The sequence below is a fragment of the Antennarius striatus genome, chromosome 3 (genome assembly GCF_040054535.1).
Source record: "Antennarius striatus isolate MH-2024 chromosome 3, ASM4005453v1, whole genome shotgun sequence".
NCBI classification, from domain to species: Eukaryota; Metazoa; Chordata; class Actinopteri; order Lophiiformes; family Antennariidae; genus Antennarius; species Antennarius striatus.
Genome location: NC_090778.1, coordinates 10016758 through 10040191, shown reverse-complemented (window position 1 = coordinate 10040191; position 23434 = coordinate 10016758). Strand labels below are relative to the sequence as shown.

Below are 23434 nucleotides of genomic sequence, written 5' to 3'. Positions count from 1 at the left end.
TTTTTACTTTATGTGTAATTAAATTCTGAGGACATGAATGTTTTCAACTGAATTCAAAGAAGAAAAACACATTCCCTAAATACCAGGGATGAGCGAGTAAACCACTATCTGTATCTGTTCAACCATCTAAATTATCTGTATCCATATCTGTACTTGGAATGGGCGGGACTTAAACCGGAAGTTGGTGTGGCTTAAAACGTATATTATTTTAAGTCTGGAATTCATATGGATTGATCAGAAGTTGCTATATTTATTGTTTATTTTAAAGGTATTTACAGAGCAGCCTGAAAATTAGATTCAAATCAATGTTTTTGATCACAAAAGCAAACACAAGTATTTACAGAACAAGTTTTTTTTATGAAATCAGAACATGAAGTGCATTATTGAATACAAAACATGCAATAGGAAATTATGAACTACAAAGTATGCATGAACAAGAATTGTCATACTCAACAACTTTCAAATTTTTTTCTCTTAAATTTTTTTTATTTTTTATGATCGAACTTATTTTTCCATTTCTTTTTACCACCTAATGTCTTACCCATTTTTTCCACACAAAGTTAAATAAGTTTTATTAATGTGTGTTTGTGCATGTGTGTGTGACTGAATGCCTGTGTGAGAGGGACAATGAGAGATAGAGACAGAGCATGTGTGCATGTGTGCGCACGCTATGTAGCAGTTAAAATATCTATACAGTACATAAATTATTAATTTGATCTGAAGTGATAAAGTGTCAAACTAAGAGCAAGCAGGTAAAAAAGACTGGACTGGAGTGGAGGCAGTAACCGATGCCACACGAGCAGTTCTCAGCTCTGTCTGGTCAAATGCACCGCGTACGTGCAACTAAACAAAACAAGAAACAAGTTCACCAAGTAACCTTGAATAGACCGAAAGAGAGGCAAGCTGAAGAAAACCTAAGGAAAGCAACTTGAGCTACAGTGAAGCCACGCACAGAGAGATCTGTCAATGTCTGTGTGTGTGCGCGAGAGTGGGACAGCGCCAGGACAGTAGCAGGGCGGGCTCGGTGTGTGACTGGCGAATCACAGAGCGTGAAGACAGTCAGTTCTGAAGGTTTTCCTTCAGCTATGCCAGCTGGGATAGGCTCCAGCTCTCCATGACCCGCGCAAGCCCGTGCGAGCGGATAAAGTGGTCAGGAAAATGAATGAAAGAGTACGAGTATGGACGAGATTTATTCGTAGCATGCTCATACTCGTCAAAAATACATTACAGGATACTCGTCTGAAATGAGTACCTGGCTCAACCCTATTAAATGTATGTTGTTATAAAACATTTCTAAAATTAAAAGATTTAAATGAAATCATCCGCTGGGTAGTGTGTTGAGCATGTTCTGACAGACTCCGTGGTGTAACGTAACACTGGAGGACTGCTTCATGATGGGGAAGTTGTGGAGGAGTCACAACTCTAAAGGTTAGGAAACACACACCAGAATTAACCTCAGACGTGTCCTTACATAACAGGCAAAGCTAGAGCAAAATAAACCAGGGTGGAGTGAAAAGAACGCAATGTAAAAACATTTTGTGCTCTACTTTTCCCTCCACAACCAATGAGAAATTGTTTTGGAACAAATCACTTCTGGTCTTACATTCCAAGCAGTCGACTGATCTCAGGAGAAACTCAATTAAATTTAAGATGTCCCAGACAAAACCCAGCTTGAATATGGAAAATGGCCACAATGTTTGGTCAAAAACATGCGTCTAAAAAAAAATTATCACTATACAGTCAACCCTCGGTTTTCGAACATAATCCGTTCCAGAAGGCTGTTCGAAAAGAGAGTTGTTTGAAATCCGAAACTATTTTTCCCATTTTAATTAATGTAAATAATTTTAATCCGTTCCAAGTCTAAAAAACAACTTTTTCTAAGTTTTTTTTTACTGTTTTACACCATAAACTGCACTGTATACTGTTTACCATAAATAAAAAGGGGTAGAAATAGACACTGTGTTTTATTTTAATAAAAGATATCCTGTCGAACTTTGAACACGAATGCGCTACAGTTGAAGCATCCTGGGCAGTTCGCTCGGCTCCCAAGTGATTCGCGTTCAGGTACGCTCGGCTTCTTCGGTTTGGTCGAGATCCGAATTTTGGTCGAGTTCAGAGACGTAAAATTCTCGGATTTTCTGGTCGAAAACCGATTTGGTCGAGAACAGAAGCGTTCGAAAACCGAGGTTTGACTGTATTTATAACAGCAAATCATTTGATACAATTAGATGTGGACTGAATCAGCATTAATATGCATTTACCATAGCTAAAAAGCAAACAACTATGAGTAGAAACAAAATGAAAAAAAAATACAACAGGGAAAAAAAACCCCTAACATGTCAATATTGATGGCATGTTGCCTTTCGGAATAAAACTATATCTATATACTTAGTTCCATAGCTTTCATACTGTATTCACATTATAGAAGGAAGAGTGAGCACAGCCTTTATTAACAACACTAGCTGCTCATACATACAAAGAAGTGGAAAATGGCAGCGGTTCAACTGAGTTTCTTGCCTTGGTGAGGTAATGGTGGGAAGCCAAACCCCAACATTCAGTTTACAATTAAATTCCCTTTCCCTGGTGGGAAGTGGAGTTTCTCTCACTTAAGTCTAAAAAAGAGTAAGCTTAAAAAAATGGTAATATGGTTCATTCTCCTGTACGATCGACTTTTCATATAAGAACACATGCTATGTGGGAACTCCCTATCATCCTCCAGAGACATGGAGGGAAGAACACTGACTTGCATGAATACTGCTGAATAAGTGTAGAGATAGGGCAGAAATAATGAGCAGGCAGAGAAAAAAAAATCCTTCCTGGGAATCACTGACATACTGAATCAGGGAGGCCACTTCAAGAGCCCTCCCCCCAACCTTGTGCAGAGCAAAAACACCAAACAGTCTGCAAGATCAAATTGCTCTGTTCCTATTGTTGTGTTTAAAACAGACAAGGACTTCCACTTCAGGTCTACTTGCTTCTATAAAGTAAGAGTAGGGGGAGGGGGGATGAAGCGGGTTGAGAAAGGAACGGGTTGTTTGTGTCTCTCGAAGCTGGATGGGTGTGTAACATCTTGGAGAGCCTTGCATTACCTAACACTCCTGGAAAGACACCACAGGCTTTAACAGATTTACATTTGGTTCTTTTTACTCTTCATACAAATGATCTGACACAGAGTTCATCATCTCATATCTCAGGTTTACTATATACATGCCTGCCCGTTGACTGTATACATGGAAGCACAGTTGCATATAGTACAAAGTAACAGCTTCTGCTTCTTAAAAACAGACCTGCTCTCAGGTGATTTACAAACAAGCAGCCTCCCAGGACCCAAGTCAACCGCATCGGTGCAGCAGGAGCAAACAAGGGGAGATTTGATTTTCAGATGAAATCTTTTTTAGTGATGCTTTTAAGGTCTGTCTGGAACACAGACCAGGCTAACACAGCAGGAACCCCAAAAGCACCTCACATAGCAGAAGTTACATCAAGTACTCGATTACATTTTGGATGATGGCAGCACATAAATTAGTTGACTATAGAGCGTTAACAGAAAAGGCATCTGTGAACCATTGAAGCTTTGTCTCTCTTAATGCCAAGCTGCAATAATGATTTTGGATTATTGGTCAAACAGAACAAGATGCTTTTCTTTGACATAAAACAAGCAACTCCCGACTTGACCTGGTACAATAGGGTGTGTGAGCAGGCTGCACTGTCATAGACAGCTGCAAAGCACACTGTAACAACACACAGTCTCTGGCCACTAGATAAGAGAGCCGCCAAATCACTGCCAGCTCATCCGATGGCTGGCTGATATTAGTTGGAGGTTCCTGTCAAAATGAGGCAGAACCAGAATAAACAGCGAGCAGCAGTAATGAGGGGCAGAAAGACAAAAATAAGTGAAGTAGGAGTGGGCAGAGTGGACTTATTTGATGCTGACAAGGACACAACACACAAAATGTAAGAACACAAAGTGTGTTCTATATGTATAGTATGTATAGTATGTAGTGGATGAAAGAGTTGAGTTTCCAATATGACATCTTTATGGTTTATTGCTGAAATGCCACTGGGATTTAAAAACTTCCAGAGGCAGATCCTTATTGGACCATAGTAAACACTGGTGGATCGTTACAAATTAAAAAGATGACGAAAAAGAAAGCACACTGGAGGGACAGATGTTCCATTTGCTGGATGTGATTGAAATTCTAACATTTTAATATGAGGCGTTTGTTGACATCTAATTCACATGAAAACACATTTACCTAAACTATGCATCTGTTACACTGAAATAATTGCTGCAGACTAAATAAGACTAAGCTTATCATTCAAGAGCCTCATGATCCAAACATTCCTGTTTCAAGACTATTATGTTAATTATATTTGTTTATAGGGTATTTTTAAAAACTGTAAACAGATGATTGCTGAAATTTAGCTGAGCAAAATGACTCATCACTGTTGAGAGTTGCTGGACCCCCAGCACAGCAGAGAAAAGCTATTATAGAATGGCCAGTACTGTAACACTAAACAGACAATAATAATAAAGAAAAAAAACACAGTGGAGTCGTAAAGCATTCCATGTGGTTTATTTGAATCAATTCTGCTCCAATAACATGTGGCTGAGTAAGATATTTGTCCTCAAGAAAAGAACAACTCCAAAATGAAATTTTATTGACAGAGATGTTACAACATGGCGACGTCATGGGCAAGAAAAATACAAATTTTAAAAAAGCAGAGATTCACAAAAAAATAAATAATTGTGCTACACTAGCAGTAAGAGCTTCACAGACCTAAATGATTAGATCAATGACATCTGAGCTTCCCATACACACAATATCAAGCATATGAGCAAAAAGATCAAACGCTATCACCTGTTCAAGCACATTGAGTGAAACACTGAGGGGAACTGTTTGCTCAGGGCCATAAAGCACTGAATGGCAATCAATACTGTACTTTTACAGAAGTTAATCATGTCCTTTGACAGTCAAGTATTGAAGCCTTTGCTGGTTGAACCAGATAACTCTAATAATGACACTTCAAGTAGCCTGATAGAAGGTAATTATGCCTCTTGAGCAACTGAATCAAATCTGACACTTAGCATAATATTGATTTCCATCCATCCATCCATTTTCCTACACCGCTTTATCCGCCGTCACAGGTTGCAGGGAACTGGTTCCTATCCAAGCTGGCTTAGGGCATGAGGCATGAGGGACACAGTGCGCCGAGGAGCCACACAGAAACAGACAACCACACCCACACACACTACAGGCAATTCTGGAACGACCAATTAACCTGAAGCACATGTTTTTGGAGGTGGGAGGAAGCCGGAGAACCCGGAGAGAACCCACACAGACACAGGGAGAGCATGCAAACTCCACATAGACAGGGACGCGAACCCGGAACCGCCTAGCTGTGCGGCGACAGCACTACCCACTGCGCCACAGTGCCGCCCCAAATATTGATCTCCTCTATTCAAAATTCCTATGACAACCAAACAAAGGCTGGCAAGCTGACCAACGCAAATGTGAAAAATGTCCATTCCTCATTTTTTTGGAATACATACTTTTACCTCAGCATTCATTGCTGTGAGGTTGACACAAAGTTATGCAATGAAAGCAGCTTCCTCAGTGGTAATAAGGTGATAAGAGCTCAGTCTGATGCTCAAGTCATCAACACAGGATGCTTGGAACAAGCTGGCCCACAGCAGCTGAAGATGACAAGAACAACTACCACACACACACACACACACACACACACACACACACACACCACACACACACACACACACACACACACACACACACACACACACACACACACACACACACACACACACACACACACACACACACACACACACACACACACACACACACACACACACACACACACACAATTTAGGATGTCAGAAGCAGGATCCAAGCTGTTGAATAATCTGACATGGAAGTCATTCCTGAGTAAAAGGAAAAGTATGACACCCATATAATCTTTAGCCTTAATCCCACCATAATCCATCTACTGTACACATCACAGGCTGGGGCGGTCTACACTCATATATGTACCTCATCTAACCCTTGGCATGTCCCTGACAATGTTGAGGGATAAAATAAAAAAACTACTAGGACATTTTCTATGTTAATACTGTAAATACTGTGCTATTCATGTTGTCCCAGTCAGATAATGATAAACTGTACCATGGTTTCAAGGAGAAGCTATATATTTCCTATTTGACTGATGTCACAAACTTTTTAACTACATACTTCTTGTATTATTATCGCAATTTAAAATAATGTATTTCTGATAAATGATGTTAAATATAGAAAATTTTTTTTACAGTATCACATTTTGAAACAGAAAGGCAGATCTTTTCAAAACATTTACCAATATAACTTTTTTTTTTTCGGGACCAGTAATTGCAACCAACCACCACTGAAGAATTACCAGTTACAAGATAAACTTTGATATCAAATATCAAAGTTTCGTATATAAAAAAACAAAAAAAATTTGTCCTCCAAACCAAGCAGCCCAGCGGTCCTTGTCCTTTACTGCCCTGTACTACACTGTGTATCATCTCACTTCTGTGAGCCGGCAATTGATTGGCTCCCAGTACTACTACTGTGAAATTGGAGAGTGTGCTGAAAAGATAAAAAGTGTAAAGTACAATAGTAAGAAGGCTAGTAGTGTTCCAGGTATGCATTCACAAAAGCCTCTCTGACAAATCTGATACTGATGCACATGGACTGATGGAGAACAACACAAAAGTGGGAACACAACAAGTGTGATCTCACCTACAGTTTCTCTCCCTTTTGTGTGAACTAAAGAGGAAGCCGGCTTTGTTCCTTTTTTTCCATTTTGGTTTATGCTGTCCAGAGACAAGCAGAACAAACAAGACATGTGATAAAATCACGACAATGAAGCACACATTACCATTTTTATCAAGTCAGAAATATATGGATATAACCTGATGAACATGGTTTTTAAAGTGACAAATTAAATTTATGAGCAGGAATATTTTTTTAATGTCTGCACATCCAGCATTCTCTGCATTATGTCGTAACTAGTTTGGAAAATCGTGCACTGAAAAGGATTTCATGTCATTAAATACAGGTCAGGTAGATAATGCGGCCTACTAATGTGAGTGACGGTGTAATCTGGTTTCAGTCCTGATCCATGTCAGCTTAATGACAAAGCAGCTTTTATGCAGCACAATGATTGGCTGATGGGATCAGTCACACAAGTCAGTCAGTGCAGCAGGACAGAAACTGTAAATGTTATGAATATGCATCCACTTTTAACTGGAAGGCATCGCTACAGGTAACGACTTCACCATAGTAGGACCTGTTAAAAAAAACCCTCACCTATTACATCATCCAAGAAGATCTTCAGAATCTCATCAGTTGTTTGTCCCCCCAGGACCCACATTCCCACATAACTTAATTTAGATCAGAACTGTTTTATTTGTCCTTCTTCAAATCTAATCAGAACAAGGCAGTCACAGACTGCAACATCCAGCACCCCTGAATACAAAATTTTACCCTGACCTTCTTTCATAGATCAAAGCATTTATTTTGATCTATGGTCTTACTCACACTGGCCTTCTCACTCGTCCTTCTATCTTACCTGGTTCCTGAGTGTACAAAAGTTTAAGTTTGACCTTGACCTAGTTTTCTCAAGGTCAAGGTCATCATCTCATTTTCATCCCCTTTGCCGCCTGAGTAATGTGCTTTTTGTTTCATCTTTCTATCAGCAACGGTTGCGAAGTTATTTGGTGGACTAACTAATGGACAAACAAACAAACGAACAAACGGACAAACACTGACAATTTCAATACATCACCGCTTTGAAGAGGGATGTAATAATAACAAACAAACAAACCTCCTCCAACTGTTGGTGGTGGATGTAACATTGGGCGAACAAGTAAACCAATGAATGTTAATTCACAAACTAAAATAATTGTACTCTTTCACTAAACAGGCAGAAACCAGCCATATCATTACTTGTTAATTACTACGTTGCTTTTTCCACTTTCCAGAGAAGAAAACTGTTTCTAAACTTATGTTGAAGAAGCAACACAATCCATTCAAAGTTAATGGAAACACAGCAGCTGCCAGCTGTTAAGGATTTGGCAATGAACCCAAGGTTTACACAGGCCTGCCAAGAGTTTAGAAAACGATCCAAAGAAAAAAGCATTCTAATAAACCTGAGATGTGCTGTGTAATGGTCTATCTGCCTTTTACAATTCAAGATTAATATTTCATGGGAATAAATTTATCTCTGCCAAATTGCTTGGCACTCAAGAGAGAACATTTTCACAAGGGTTGTGCGATATCCGGTTAATTTTTTGTTTTCATTCAAATTCCTATGCAACTCGATCCATCACAATTTAACAACTGCAAAAACAATTTTCCACAATTAAAAACCAGCAAGAATTCAGATAGTTTCTTCTCCTGTAAAGATATGGATGTAAATTAACAGTCGTCATTTTGTGCGAGTTGCCTGATCACTATAATTACAGTTCTGCTTCTCCAGTTCATTAAATTGTCTTTGGCTCACACGGGATGAATAAAGAACATGGGCACATCATCCATTGTCAGTGCCCACATTAACCACATCAGTCTCACGTCCAATACATTTCACATTAATACAGAGTTTATGTGCTAGGGGAAATGGTAAGTGTAGATGACATAGCAGATAAAAAACAGAACTGAAACTGCAAACTGCTTAGAAATGATAGAAATTATTAATCAGTACTCTGACACCTCCCATTGTAATCCAAAAGGAGACAATTGGGTTTTGTTTAACATGTTGAGACAAAATTAGGACTGTAATTAATTAATTAGTTCAAAAACATTGATAAACTTTGATTCTCATAAAAACAGTTGACTATCTCTCTATTGTATACTGAGATGATGATGCATTTTATCATAGTTTACATGCTAAATAATTAATGCATTCACAAATGCAACTTATGGATCAATAAAGTAAATATTGGTGTATTGTTTTGCTCTTACAACTATTGATCCAAAAGTGACCCGCTACAAAATAAGGTGCATGAAATGAAAGCTGTCCTCTAACACATTTTAAAAGATTATGTTCCAACTAACATGTTATTTTAAGCACTGAGGGCAGGTGTTCCCCACGGATATGTGTGGGTTGTGTTTTTTGGGGATCGCGGGGGGGCGGGGTATCTGCCATGTGGTGCATGCAGGTGCACAGGAATGCATTATGGGTGATGAGTACCACCATGTTAAAGCCAAAAGTACTACATTTAGTTGCTCTTTCTCTCCCTCTATCATAGAGAATGATTAAATAAATAGTAATGGCTGCAATCTTTTGGTTCAACTCCTCTAATAATCTTTTCCTTCTCTGATCAGCAGCTTCAGTGGTTCACACAGTGTGAAAAAAATACTCACATGTTCCCATCATTATACAATTGTACAAGTGAAAATGAACTCAGAATCCCTCACAAACAGAGGGAAGTCCATCTATAAGATAGCTACACAATTATGTAGGGACTCCCACCCGTCTAAGGGAAAACAGTGACAGAGATGACTGGATAACTCTGACCACATCATGCCACGTTTCATTCATTTCCAGTGAAAGAGAAATTCTATAGTAAGTCTACTTTCAAGTCAAAACAAACTACGATTGGTGTGCTGTTCACTGAAGGGCATTGCCTGTACATACGGACAGCTGCCACTGGCTCTGGGCTCTCTGCCGTCCAGTATGATTCAGTGTGAAAAGTCCCTGATGAGGCCAAGCTTTTCATTAGCATGGAGCAAAATGTGGGAGGCCGGATCGTAGTGGTCTCTTCCCACTCAGCAGTAGTGTGGGCAACAATCTGTACCAGCAGAAAACATTATGCAACCATCATGACAATGTGTACAGAGGAAGGGTAACCACAGCAACAAGAGTCAGTATGAGCAGAGGAACCAGCACTGGTTGGAGGAAGGAAGAGAGTGGTAGATAATCCTGTCTGGCAGTAAATATAGTGTGTGAGGGTGTTTGTGTACAGATATGGATTTTGACAGGATACCCAGACTGCGTTTTTTTCTCTAGTCCAAAGCCTATGCATGTTGATAATAATAATAATACCATGGTGACACACATTAGTAGTTGCTGTTTAGCTATCTGTGTTTGCACTATCCTTAGAGACCCCTGTTCCTGTTTAACAACCACATATTTACATAGTATAAAAAAGAACATGGGTTGATTGGATCACTTAAACAACACCACAGAAACAAAGCAAACATATGGTCCTTTGGGAACAGACACCTCACTCGCAAAATAAAACAAAACAAAAAACTGCTGTGTTTGCACGAAATATGTGGCCATTAATCAACTGATTAAAAATGTGTTGGTTAATTGTTTTGATTTGCGGTTGAGAACAGCTGCCAATAATTCATTCACTGCAGTCTGCTCGGAGAGAATAATAATTTATTAACTTTGCATGTTTACTATTAAAAACAAAATGTGTATGGGATCAATCAATTGATTATGAGACATAACAACACAACCTCAAGTTTGATGCCATTTTCTTACACACTTAAATGATGTCATACATGAAAATATATAGATCCAGTACATGTGGTTGAAGAATAGGACCTCAGTCTATTTGAGTGACTGTTATTTCATCCTTCCTCAAACTGCAGATTTATATAAATTTGAAACTGAACTGACTTTCCGTTCAAGTACAACTGGTTATCAACTAATTTTAAATGGACTTTTACACTTTTTCCCAACCAGGACAGGATGAGGGTTACTGCATCATTAACCCTCATGCTGGTAAAACTAAATAATAACAACCATCTGACGACAGAAGTTACTATTGGTGAGTTTTAATGTCTAACTCACTGATTTCAAATGCAGATGCTTTGTCCAGACTCCCTACATGACTTGGACCTCCAGTCACCTGACACCTCTTTACAGGTGTTTCAACAGCTTAGGACCTTTCAATCAAATGAGAACTGAGTAGACAGGAATGATATTCACAGCACTGAGAAACAATAAGCGACAGCATTGACAGACAGACTGCTGGCAGAAAACTAAATAAGAGGCTGCCAGCGTTCGCCCTCGTCTCGTCGTCACAGTGACATGTTCGACATGTCACAGGAATGTCATTTTACCCCCCACTCTTCAAGGTTTTAAGGCAGCCCAAAACAATGGATATATTGTGCTTCAGGAACAAGAGGGGAAAGGTTTCCTTTACCATCTTCAGAGATATTATGATCTACAGCCATCATGGTTCCCAAACATTTTCACTTCCAAAAGATCCTGAACAAATTCCTCAAGCCCAAAGCCCTCAATCTTAAATATGATCAACAAGAGCCACTAAAAACCACTTTTTATAACAGTTGTCCCTCAAGAATCAAATAGTCAGAGAGATCATTGAAAAATGTTGATAAATACATTAAATGTAAAAGAAAAACCTGAATGAGCTGATGAACTGCTCGCTTTAACTGAATTACATTTCTGCACAATAATAACAAGAGTAGGTCATGCGCTCTGTACTTGAGGAAAATAAACAAATAAATAATGAATTAATAAAGGTTTTCTCAACAGTCACCAAGCAGTCAATCTAAATCATTATTGAAGTGTGTGTAAATATTCTTTCAGGACTGAGTTGAATTGTTTCAGACAGCATGAGACACACATCAGCACCAATTTCATAGAATGCTGACACTGAAGTCACAGAGTAAAATCATTTAGTCATCTTTTCCCCCCCCAATCTGGACAGGATCATTCTATATTATATGTAAAACATAAAAACTAGCTCCCAAATGATCCATATGTTTCTCTATAAATAACAACATTAACGCTTACCATGCTGTGCATGAAGTAGTAAAAAATCTCTTTTAAAAGCAGACTAAACATAAACAATGATGTCTAAATGTGACAAGGCTGAAGGGTTCGGACTGTCTCCACCTAAACAAGCATGTTTGTGAGACTACACTCTATACAATATGACTGCGAGCTAAATGCAACATCAGCATTCTATCAAGGGTCCACTGACAATGCTATAATGTTTACGGTATTTGTCATTTTTGCGTTTTGCCAAGTAGTGTTAAACAAATTACTGCTGAGGTTTGGCAGGGATTTATACCTTTACCCAATGATGGGTTTGCAGGGATATCGCTGTATCATACAGTATATCAAGGCAATCTATTTGTTGGGATAATCCTCTTAACAGTGTTGATTTATGTCAGGAAGAAAAGTGTCAATATCAAATCGTACAGATTTTATCTCTGGGGGTCATTCATATTAAACACTAACAATTTAGTGACAGATCCATCCTACAAATGTTGACATAAATGCTAGTGTCACTAAATATCTAAATCTGATCAAATCATTTGATCAAAAGTACATGAGCCTGACAGAACAATTTGAAGAGACCATCTTCTGATACTTCAAAAAATATGAGTTGTGATCTAACATTAAACAGTTTGTATTCTCAAAACTGCACATTGCAACAAAAAAAACCAAAACCAAAATTCAATAATTCAAAGTTTCCATTGAAGATGGTATTCCATCAAATTAATTTGGTATTTGTCAGACCTCAGAACAGGGAAATACTAGCACACATAGTTGTTTTGACAGGATGTCTAAGAAAGAGAGGAACTAGCTTGATATCAGTCTTTGCATACAAATTGAGAAAAGTGTAAGACCGTTGTTCTGACAACCGAGGAAATGGTGGAAGGAGGTGAGAAGGGGGCCTGCTGGTGCTTCAGCTGGTCCATCTATCGTCTCCTCTTTTATTTTGTGCTTGCTCTTTAAAGCAGGGCCCCTGAACGTCTGGTGAAACTGACATTCAGCAGGTTTCGACGTGGTTAACTCTCATGACTCAGCAAGCACAAACACTGACTTTAAAAGTCTTTCCAAAGACACCATGTGGAAAAGAGGTCCTGCTGTGGTGCAACAATTTATACAATGATAGAAAAGATGACATGAAAATACTAAATGACTGCACTTTAAGTCTTTTGGAAATGATCGGGAGATTGACCGAGTTGAGTTTCTTTGCTTCAAGTCTGACCTTGCTAACATTAATTAGAACTCAACAAATTTTTGAAAGCTGCTGCCCTTTCCTTTGTTGGCGTTTAAAGCAGAGGTTTGTTAACAGACAGTATAAAAGACCGAAGCAAAGCACCTTCAAGGAGACCAAACACAGCAGAATGCGTGAGTGTGAATATTCCCAAGGCAACGCAGCATGACAACAACGATCCACCCAGAAACAAGAAACAGAAATGTTTGGAATGAAACTGGCTCAGGTTGAACAAGATCAAGAAAAAAACAACACTTGAACAAATTCTTGCCAGTAATAGAATGGTTAATCTGAGACCTAAGAATATAAGTATTCTTTAGATTTATCAATCAATCAATCAAGTTTTATTTATATAGCGCTTAATCATGACAGCAGACATTTCAAAGCGCTTTAACAGACAGAGAAACCCAACTGAACCCTTCAGAGCAAGCAGAAGCGACAGTGGCGGGGAAAAACTCCCTCAATGAGGAAGAAACTCCGGGCAGGACCCAGACTCTTTTGGGCGGCCATCCGCCTCGACCGGTTGGGTGGAAAAGAAATCAAAGGAAGATAAGAACAGCATCAGAGAGAGAGAGAGACAGAGTGACAGATAGGCCAGATAGAGACAGTATCAATATGGTTTAGGTTGCTAAAGTCAAGGCACAATTACAGCTGTGTGGATGACTGTATGGCGGCACGGAGGAAGAAAGGAAGCAGGACCCCAGCCGATGGATAGTTGAGGGGTGGTACTGGTGGGCTTGGAGGATAAGGTCCACAGCACATGGAGATATGGGGGTGATACTGGTGGGCTCGGAGGTGCAGGTCCACAGAGGAAGGTCCACGGCGGCTGGGCGGTTGAGGGGTGGAACAGTAAGATGATACCAAGGAAGAGAGGCAGCAGGACCCCAGTCGATGGTTAAGTGAGTGGTGATGCTGTTGTTTGGGAGGTGTAGGTCCACAGCAGATGGTCCACAGCGGATGGGTGGATGAGGGGTGGAACAGTATGGTGGCGTGGAGGAAAAAGGAAGCCGGACCCCAGCTGATAATTAGGTTAGGGGTGGTACTGGTGGGATGGGAAGAGCAGGTCCATAGCAGATGGGCGGATGAGGATTTACACAAGACAATAATAAAAAGTCTTCATGGCAATACTGTACAATTATAAGTATTCCTTGGAGTGACATTCGATCACTTCATTCAAGACCTCCTGCAGTTTCAGGACCCAAAGTTGTGCAAGACTGTTAAAAACTGACTCTGAGCTACAAATGTATGATTTATTTCACTATTTTTCACCTGAAATGCCATAATGCAAATGTAAAAACAAGGTGAAAAAACTATATCATCATAAAGGGAAAACTGATCAAATGTAGGCAGAAACATACTGTGTTCTATTATAGTTAGCACATCACAAGCTTTTTGATTTAAATATTAGACATAAACTTCTGGCTACTTAGATCTGATGGGACAACCCAAGGAAAAGATGGAAAACCTATTGTAACTCTTCCAAGGCCTGGTTTAAAATGGTCAGACGACAAATGGCATCTGTCATTAAATCTGCATAAATTCTGAAAACATAGAAAAAACATAGTTAAGAATATAAATTTGTGTCTAGAGGACTCAATTTAATCCATTTGAATCTTATTCAACAAATAATAATAATAATCATAACCAGGACTTTAATTCACATGTACATACTGTATACAGTATGTGTTAATTACACACACAGGGGTTACAGGTTACAGGCCCCTGAACACAGCACACACTAGGGGCCTGTATTAATGGTATTAGTATAGAGAGGACATACAGGGGTACAAAGGAGGCGGAGTGATGGGTCGCACACGAGGGTCGCGCCCCAATGAGCATCTTGTAGGTGGGACGGGGCCTTGCTCAAGGGTGCCTCGGCAGTGGCTGGGAGGTGAGCCGACACCTCCCACTGTCAGCTCACACTCCGAAGGATGTTCTGGCGGGAGCGGGATTCAAACCCCCAATGGCTGGGCAATCCTGTCTTCAAGACAATTGCTCTACCGCTGAGCCACTGCCGCCCCAACCGGTGCTATCTTTGGTAGTTAATAAATAAACACTAAGCCTATCTGTGCTATATGGGGTTTTGCGCACCCAGTAGTCGATTTATGCCTGTCATGATGGTACGTCATCTGATTGCTTTCTTAATATTTTGATTCATAGTAACTATGTTGAGCAAAAAAAGAAAGTGGTCGGACGAATATGTGCAACGTGAATTTACATGTAAAGTGGTACCTCTACTTACAAATGTCCCTACTTACGAAATGTTCTACTTACAAAACGCCTCAACAGGAAAATATTGCCTCTAGTTACGAAAGAAATATCAAGTGAAAATTAGTGAAAATGACGTAAGAGTGGCACTTGCCAAGGTGAAGCCACGCATGTCTGAAATGGTCTCTCAATAACAACAGCAGAAGTCACACTGATTTGCAGGTCGGTCATTTAATGTGAGTTCATGCACCGTCTTAGTTTTGTTCTTTGAAAAAGGTAACATTAATGCACAATTCATTAAATACACCAGTAAAACATATACTTAAGTCTTAAATTTGAAAAAAAAAAATTACTAAAAAAGGGTTCGGTGAGTGAGCATATGAAACCGGCAGGGTTCAGTATCTCCAACAAGGTTAAGAACCTGTGGTGTAGAGGCAGCAAAAGCTTTGAACACAAAACCTATGATAAAGAAACTGTGTCACAACTGTAGAAAATGCAGAAAATGTGTTTGTGTCTCTTCCTTGTTTTGTACAACCGGCGTTTTTAGAAAACGTCTCAGCAACAAAGTATGACAAACTTTGACAACTTGTCTTCAGCATCCCCTGACAAACCACATGGATTTTTTTCTCATACAGGTACGCAGACGGTCACACAGACATGCACATGAATGAATGTTAAGCTGTGAGCTATTAATCAACCACAGGATATAGCAAAGCACTCATTGCACTTGTTTATAATTAATCTGTTCAAAGTTGAGGATTAATCCTGCAATATCTCTGAAACAGCTTCATGCTTCAAGGTAAATGTAGTCCAAAATCAAGATGTGCAATCTCCCAGAAAAATGGAGGACAACTGAACATTAGCAAGCAAGGATGGCGGATACTAGAAACCATATTGACAATAAAGCACATAAAAGCGTTATATAAACTTAAAACTTAAATAAACGTACATCTTTTGACCGTATTTCACACCGTTTACATTTCTCACTGCCGCGGTGCACTGGCGTCATGCCCGGAGTGTCCCCCGCCTCACGCCCTATGCCACTGGGATAGGCTCCAGCTCCCCGTGACCCGCTGCGGCGGATGTAGCGGTGGTAATATGAAAATGACTGACTGACTGACATTTCTCACTGTTGTCTTGGGAATATGTATTCTAAGCTCAGCTTGTGGGACTCCATAAATGTAAAAGAGGTATAGTTTGCTGATGTTAAGTCACCAGATTCATCATCATCACTCAAACAGAGATGATCTTGTGACCGAGTACAAACGTAATACAAAGGAGGATGAAAGACACATGAAGGGAAAGCAGACTTTCCCTGGTGATTACAGCCCCTCAGTTCATACGCTTGACTGCCTGCAGATCTCTCCTAATCGACCACAAAGGGTTCGCTAGCACCCCCCACCACCACCAAAATGTACACACATGCACTTGCACAGCATAACACCCATGTTATTCACCCGCTAACACAGTTGGCAAGGATCCAACTATCATTCACTGACTGCAGAGATTAATTGAAAATAACTCATTACACTCTGTGAGGAAATTCTAAATGAGTCAGATTTGAATTTGACTCACGGGATTATCGTAATTTGAAGATGTCTGACTGCAGCGATCACAAGGTTTAAGATATCCACACAAAGGTTTGCCTTCAATACAAAGACAGCAAGAAGGGAAGCTTCCATCCTAAAGGATGTAATCCAGCAAATCACGCTTCACACATCCTTAATAGTCATTAAATATAATATGTCTAAACTCTTCATTCCTGCTTTATCCTGTTGTTGTTATAAGATAGACAGATATACTTAATTTTTCCCAAACCTTAAAGTTTTGCTTGAATACCCAGTAAATCTAATATCAGTCTAATAATATAAAATTATCTCTGCACATGCGCGAGCAGGCTGCAGTTTCCTTTGCTCAGAGCGAGTTTGTTATGCATAATTTTGCATTTTTTTCTATGTTTCTGCGTTATTTTTTTAACATAAATTTAGATAATGTATAGTAATATGCTAGTTATACAATTTCCTCCAGGATTAATAAAGTATCTATCTAATATATAAGAAAACCATATTAATAAATAATAGAAAAGCAGAATGATTTAAAATCCGCCACTCCCCGGGGTCAGAGGGGGGCTGAGCAGCAGATCTCATCAAGGCCGTGAACGCTACGGAGACGTCCTCTCCACCCAATAACCCTGGGTAGGGGGTAAATATAGGTCAGCGGCTGGGTCACAGTCTGCATGGAGTGAATGCATGGAATGAGCTGGTGTGTTTGGAAAAAACACCTGAAAGTTTGCTTGAATACCCAGTATAGTTATTTAATATTACATAACAGTTCTTGATCCAATTCTCAATTTTATCTCCCTTTAAAATAGTCGTCATCGTAGCCGTCTTACAGATGATCCTGTTTTTCCCAAATACCCTCCCAGTTTCATCCTGTTATGTTGTTTTGCATAGAAACCCCCCCCCCTCTTCCCCCATGAATAAACACACACATACACCACAGACACAAAAGGTGGGCCAGGGAGCGATCATGTTAATACAGACTAATGATAGAGACTCAATGCAGCAAAAAACAAGCAAAGTGTGAAACTGCCCTGTGAAAGACCAGATGAAGGCACGTGTAACACACCTCCCAAAGTCAGCTTAAGTCCCAGTTTATGTTCTTCTCTTGAACCAGACATAAACTGGTTGATTCACAGGGTCTACAAACAAGTTGCAAAAACTGAAACGGAAGGGAAAAAATGAACTCAACTCACACAACATCAACAATTATTTACCGCAGGATATTTCCTCATGTAGAGTTACAAACTGTACTTCCTGATTTTAAAGAGAACTAACCCAGCTAAACCTAAGTAACTGCAGAGTATCATTTGTTTTACTGATATTGAAGCTTGATACTGTCCCCGTATGATCACATATCCACCAGCAAGTGTCATGTCACACTGGTGTGATGGCGGTTTCTCTTCCGTTAACAACTATGTAAAAAAACAAAGAAGATTTGTCGAAATTACACGAGAGTTGTGTGGTTTCATTAGAATTTCTTCAATATGGATTTTTAGGTTAAAGATTGTCTTTCAAATTACGGTTTAAAAATATTTGAAAAAACTCATTCCAATTGCTGGAGACAAACATCTGAGACAGTCCAGACAGCAGGATTCACTCTAAAATGAGGATTACACATGTCCTCTGGATTAATTCACTGAAGTCTGCAGCTGCATTGCATATTCCAGTCTCCTCCTTGATACACTGCTTACACAGTCACTGTGGCTACAGGCTAATGAAGGTTTGACTTGACTGCTTGACTTCATCAGCCTTTGGGTTTGTCATGCATGTTTACTAGAGCAAGCAGTGTCGGATTAAGTGCCTGTATGGTTGACTTTCCATTCTGCCGTACAAAATGGGCCTCATTCCAATTTCATCCAGAGTCTGCGCTGATGAACAGTCAAAAGCCTCTCTGTCTTTAAGAGTGCAAGGCATGTTAGTCTGGGTCATGCCACTCTAATCTATCTGAAGAATAAACGGACTCATACATTTTCAATGTGCGCCAACTCTTACTGACCCAAAGTTCGTTTAAGTTAAACCAGAAGAAATTCCTAAAATACTGTACATATTTTTTAACCCAGCAAAATATTTTTTGTCATATTCCTTCCCTAAACATCTTTTCCACAAAGCTGTTGTCTTCAGTTACCAAAATTGCCATTAATTAGTCACTTTCACTTAACAAATATATGAAACAAGGAATTTAGTGTTGAAACAATAACAATAATAATAATGCAGTCAACAGAGTCTCATTGCAGAGGAAATAAACAAGAGGTGGTTTGACATAAGTCTCTTCTTCTAGCTACAGCCTAGGTCAATACCTTTTAAGATAATGCAGAAGATGTTTCCCTCAAGTTATTACTTCATAGTCAGAAGATATCAGTTGTTTTAAACGCAGGTAGGCACTATTGACTGTATTTGCATCTTTTACTTTTGTGCATTACCAGGATGTAATGAGTTTGGATGATTTCTTTTTTCAAGCTCTCTAAAACGCATTACCAAATATTCTGTCTCATAAATTAACAATATTCTTCTGACGACAGACTTGTGTAATGCTCTTTGAGCTTTTCTTCATCACAGCATATTCAAAATACTTCCCTTGATGACTTTACTGCAGATATATGACATTTAAACAAGGACAAAAATGTCAAAGAACAAAGATAGACATTTTTCTTTATTTAAAATCCTGACTCTCCTTATCAGACCTTATTAGACAATACGTTGGAGTGATGAATAACTCACACTGGCCTTCTCTTTACCTACAGCCAGGAATCCAATCCCATTACACAAAGCTCCCCGATCGTCTCTATTACCAAAGCAGCGGAGAGTAACGGCGAGAGCGACTTCAGCTCTCCCTCCATCAGTCTGGAAGGTGAGCTCTAAAAAGCAAAGTAGTGACACTAGACAGGCTCTTGAGAGCAGAAAACAACTGGTTGATTATTATGCACAAAGAGTGCATGTCCAAATTTGAAAACCTGGGAAGATCAGTTCCCACATTTTGACCGTCATCTGAGGAGGCATCAGCAATCTGCTGTGGGGGAAACTGGTGTTATTCCTACCTATACTATTACATAACAGTTCTTGATCCAAGCAGCAGTGACGTTCTATGTCACTAACAGGACAGGATATCAAAGATATCACTACCTCTTCATCTTCTCTCAAGCAACCCTCCAGACAAATAAGAGCCCAGTCTTGCCAAATCACTTTGTCTCTATTTAATCTCTTAATCCCTATTGTCATGCATTCACCTTTGACCAAACGAAACACTCTCCCTGTGAAGTTGCCGTCAGCGCTCCTCTAATAAATCTCCAGGAAGAGGTAGTGATAGTAACAGATGCCAACCTCTTCATCACTGACAACAATGCGTTATGGACTGAATTAATCACTGCCTATCACACACTCAGTGGGGGATGCATGTGCATCTCCTGCAGACCTGAGACATGCAGTCTTGCTTGAGTAAGAGTATCAGTCAGTATTTTTATGGTCTACTACCATCTGTATGTAGACATAAATGTAGGATTTCAATATGAACACTTCAAATATACTATGCCAAAATATAAACACCACGTGAATCTTAAGTCTTTTCCCACCGCCATTCTCACAATTCACCATGAAAGAGAGAAGTTGCTCGCATTACATCTCGATCACACTCACCTCCCCAGCTCGTTTCCAATATCATAAAATCCCTCAACATTTTCCTGGTTGAAAACAGTCATGTTGTCCAGGCACTTTCTCCCTTTGCCCCCGGCCACAGGCATCTCCTCCGAAGCGGCACACCGACTCCTCACAGCGGCACCATCCCGAGTTACCAGCAGCCTCCGGTGTGGGCAGGGTTGCTGTCAACAATCCTCTTCCATGTTAGAGCTTCCTCATCATGTGAGAACCATTAACAGGAGAGAAAATGAAGCCATTAGACGTGGATCGTCAAACTGAATGCAGTTGTTGTGGGAAAGGTGGGCGTGAAGCCAACAAAAGGAGCCGAACTGAATGAAGCTGCACCGACCGGACGACGTCACGACCGCTTTCCTCCCGTTCCCTGTCTTTATTATTACACACGGCACGTGTTTGGCTCATTGACTATTACGAACGTCATTTTATAAGATAGCAGCAGCAACTACATCGCCAACGACTGGCTTAATAAGCAAACAATCGTTTGGTTTGGTGGCTTGGTGTAGCCATGGGAAACACGCTAGCCTACTCCTCCTCCTCCAGTCCGGAGCGGTCATTCGGCTAGCCTGTCCTCCTCAAATCAGACCTGAAGGGAACCGGACAGGTGTTTAAAACAGCATAACTCTATGCCAAGAAGTTACAACATTCATAATCTAATTCAAAAGTCAAGAACATTTAGCATTACCTGAATGAAAACCATTAGACTGCCCATTATTCCTCTGCAGCATGAAACATTCTGAGTCGTAACATTAATGTTAGCTACAATGTAAGCGTGAGTCGCGTTGGCTTTTCCTGAAACCTAAGAAGCGATGAGGAGCAGTCCGTAAAGTAGCTTACTGTCTGCAGGTGAGAGTCCCTCTACCAGGCGCAGCCCAGAATTCATGTGCTACGTGTGAGCTTGTTACTCTGGTTTGGCTCACGGAAGATAGGACGCTGCTCTGAACGGGAGGAATCAACGTTAACAATATAAGGCAGACTGGTCCTGGTGATGTGTTCAAGGATATGGGACATTTAGCCACGGTGCGCGGTTTCACGCATACTGAACTACACCAAACACCAAACAACCGCAAATGAAAATTGAAGAGTGCAACGCGCATGTGTCTTTCATATGAATGTATGTTTATATGCATTTTATTGTAAAATTTAGTTTATGTTTCGGAAGAAATTGCAGGTGCTCAATTCGATTTAAAAAGAGTAGTGAAATTTCCACATTTGTACGCACCTTAAAGGTATCATTCGTGTGTCCGTCTATGAGCGCTGCTCGCCCGCTAGAAGGCAGTAAAGCTTTCCCTTTCAAGCACTGGACAGAGGAGAACTTCATTTTTGATTTTTGCAAAAACACTTTAATCACATTCAAACATTTTACAATTTTACATTAGATGAAATCACTAAAGTGCTTCAGAAGAAGAAGATTTTTTGCAAAAAAACTTCAATCACATTCAGAACATTTTACAATTTTTCATTAGATGAAACTTCAAAAACACTAAACACTCAAAAACCCTAAACACCAATAAACAAAAGGAAATACAATATAAAACTTAGTGCATTATAATAGGAAGTTTGCAAACGTGAGGTGGTCATCAACTAAAGTGCATAGGACATTTTTGTGACACCAGATGTTCCTAAAGTTATTCAGGTCTTTTTGTCATTTTATAGAAACCAAATTATTGTTTTAAGCGACATCTGATGTTATAGCAAAAAACAGTAGCTGCTTCTTGAACAGTATTGTTTTCAATTCTCCTCTTCCTGGTCACATAAATTGCGAGTTTTGCCTCTCCAGAGATAAAATTTAAGAGCTGCCACTTCCTTTGATTGTACCCAGCACCGTAGATTAATTTCCTGATACTAAAATTTTCACTGAACAAATTAAAAACATTCGTTAGAAGAGTGAAGAGCACTGCAAGTCTCCCACACTCACTGAAAGCATGAAAGACTGTTTCACGAAGGGGACAGAAGGGACACTGGCTGGACACCGCAGGGGTGAAAACAGAGACAAAAGCATTGGAACCGACGGCACCATGTAAAATCCTCCACTGGAGGTCGGCTGTTTTTTTCTTGAGGGGAGGTTTGTGCAGAAGTCTCCACCGTGGGTCAGGTCCATTTCCCGTCATCCTGTTGGCCCAGGTAGTGGGTGCTCTGTCACACAGGCTTCTCTTGATGATTACCTTTACACATTGTTTGTACAGTATTTTTTTGTTGGCCATGTGCAGGCTGATTTGTCGTTCATCTCCGAGGAGAGGACCCTCCAGTTCTCCAAACAGGGGACTGATGTGGACCTCAGGGAAAGGATCTTTGCTGTCCGGCACAATCCCTGTAATATAGTCCAGGAGGAGGCTTCTCTCCTTCCCGGAGAGTCTTTGCCTCCACAGTTGTAGCACCCTCTGAGCCACCCTGGTGGACTGGATGTTCAGCAGGGAGCTCACAGCCTGGGCATCCACCAACACAGGCCCGGCGTTGTCCACCAGCTGCTGGAGGGTCATAGTCCCGGTTCTGCAAAGCGCTGCAGACATCCCAGGTGTGGCTCCACTGCAGACATCCAACCTCGCTCCATGTACTAGTGGTTCCTTCAGTAACCAGAGCAGAGAGTCAGAGCTTTTTCCTGGGCTGCTTTTAAAAAGGGCCCATGACTTAAAAAACCATGATAAAACGGAGGCAAACCGTTTAACTTTAGAAGCTTAGAGTCCATTAAAAACAGTGCAGCATCCAGGTCCAAGTGGCTCACACGTTTGAATATGCAGCTGGCCACCTCTCTCCACGTCAGATCCGCTGGTCCGGTCAGAAACCGCTGGATGAACTGTAATCTGAACGTGGCTGTTCTACTAGCCAGGTGGATGAGGCCCTGTCCCCCCTCCTCTCTTGATAAAAACAACACTCCTTGAGGCACCCAATGCAGCCCATCCCAGAAAAAGTCAACATGTTTGGTCTGGATTTGGGCTAGAAACCCTGATGGAGGGTCCATACAGGCCAAGCAGTGCCACAGCTGCGAGGC

General features: G+C 40.3%; 1 protein-coding gene across 4 annotated transcripts in view; it reads right to left on the bottom strand.

Annotated features, from left to right (window-relative positions):
• dapk1 (death-associated protein kinase 1) overlaps window positions 1–21382 on the bottom strand; it is a 73355-nt gene extending 51973 nt beyond the window's left edge. Inside the window, exons 1-2 of one of the 4 annotated variants that reach the window (XM_068310545.1) lie at window positions 21283–21382; window positions 20431–20640 (exon numbers count right to left, since the gene is read on the bottom strand). In XM_068310545.1, the coding sequence (XP_068166646.1) occupies window positions 20431–20534 (104 nt within the window). In that variant the 5' untranslated portion in view covers window positions 20535–20640; window positions 21283–21382. Of the gene's footprint in view, window positions 1–20430; window positions 20707–21130; window positions 21262–21282 lie in introns of those variants that run through there. The other 3 variants (XM_068310547.1, XM_068310548.1, XM_068310546.1) reach the window with 3 other exon arrangements.
• Window positions 21383–23434: the final 2052 nt, after the last annotated feature.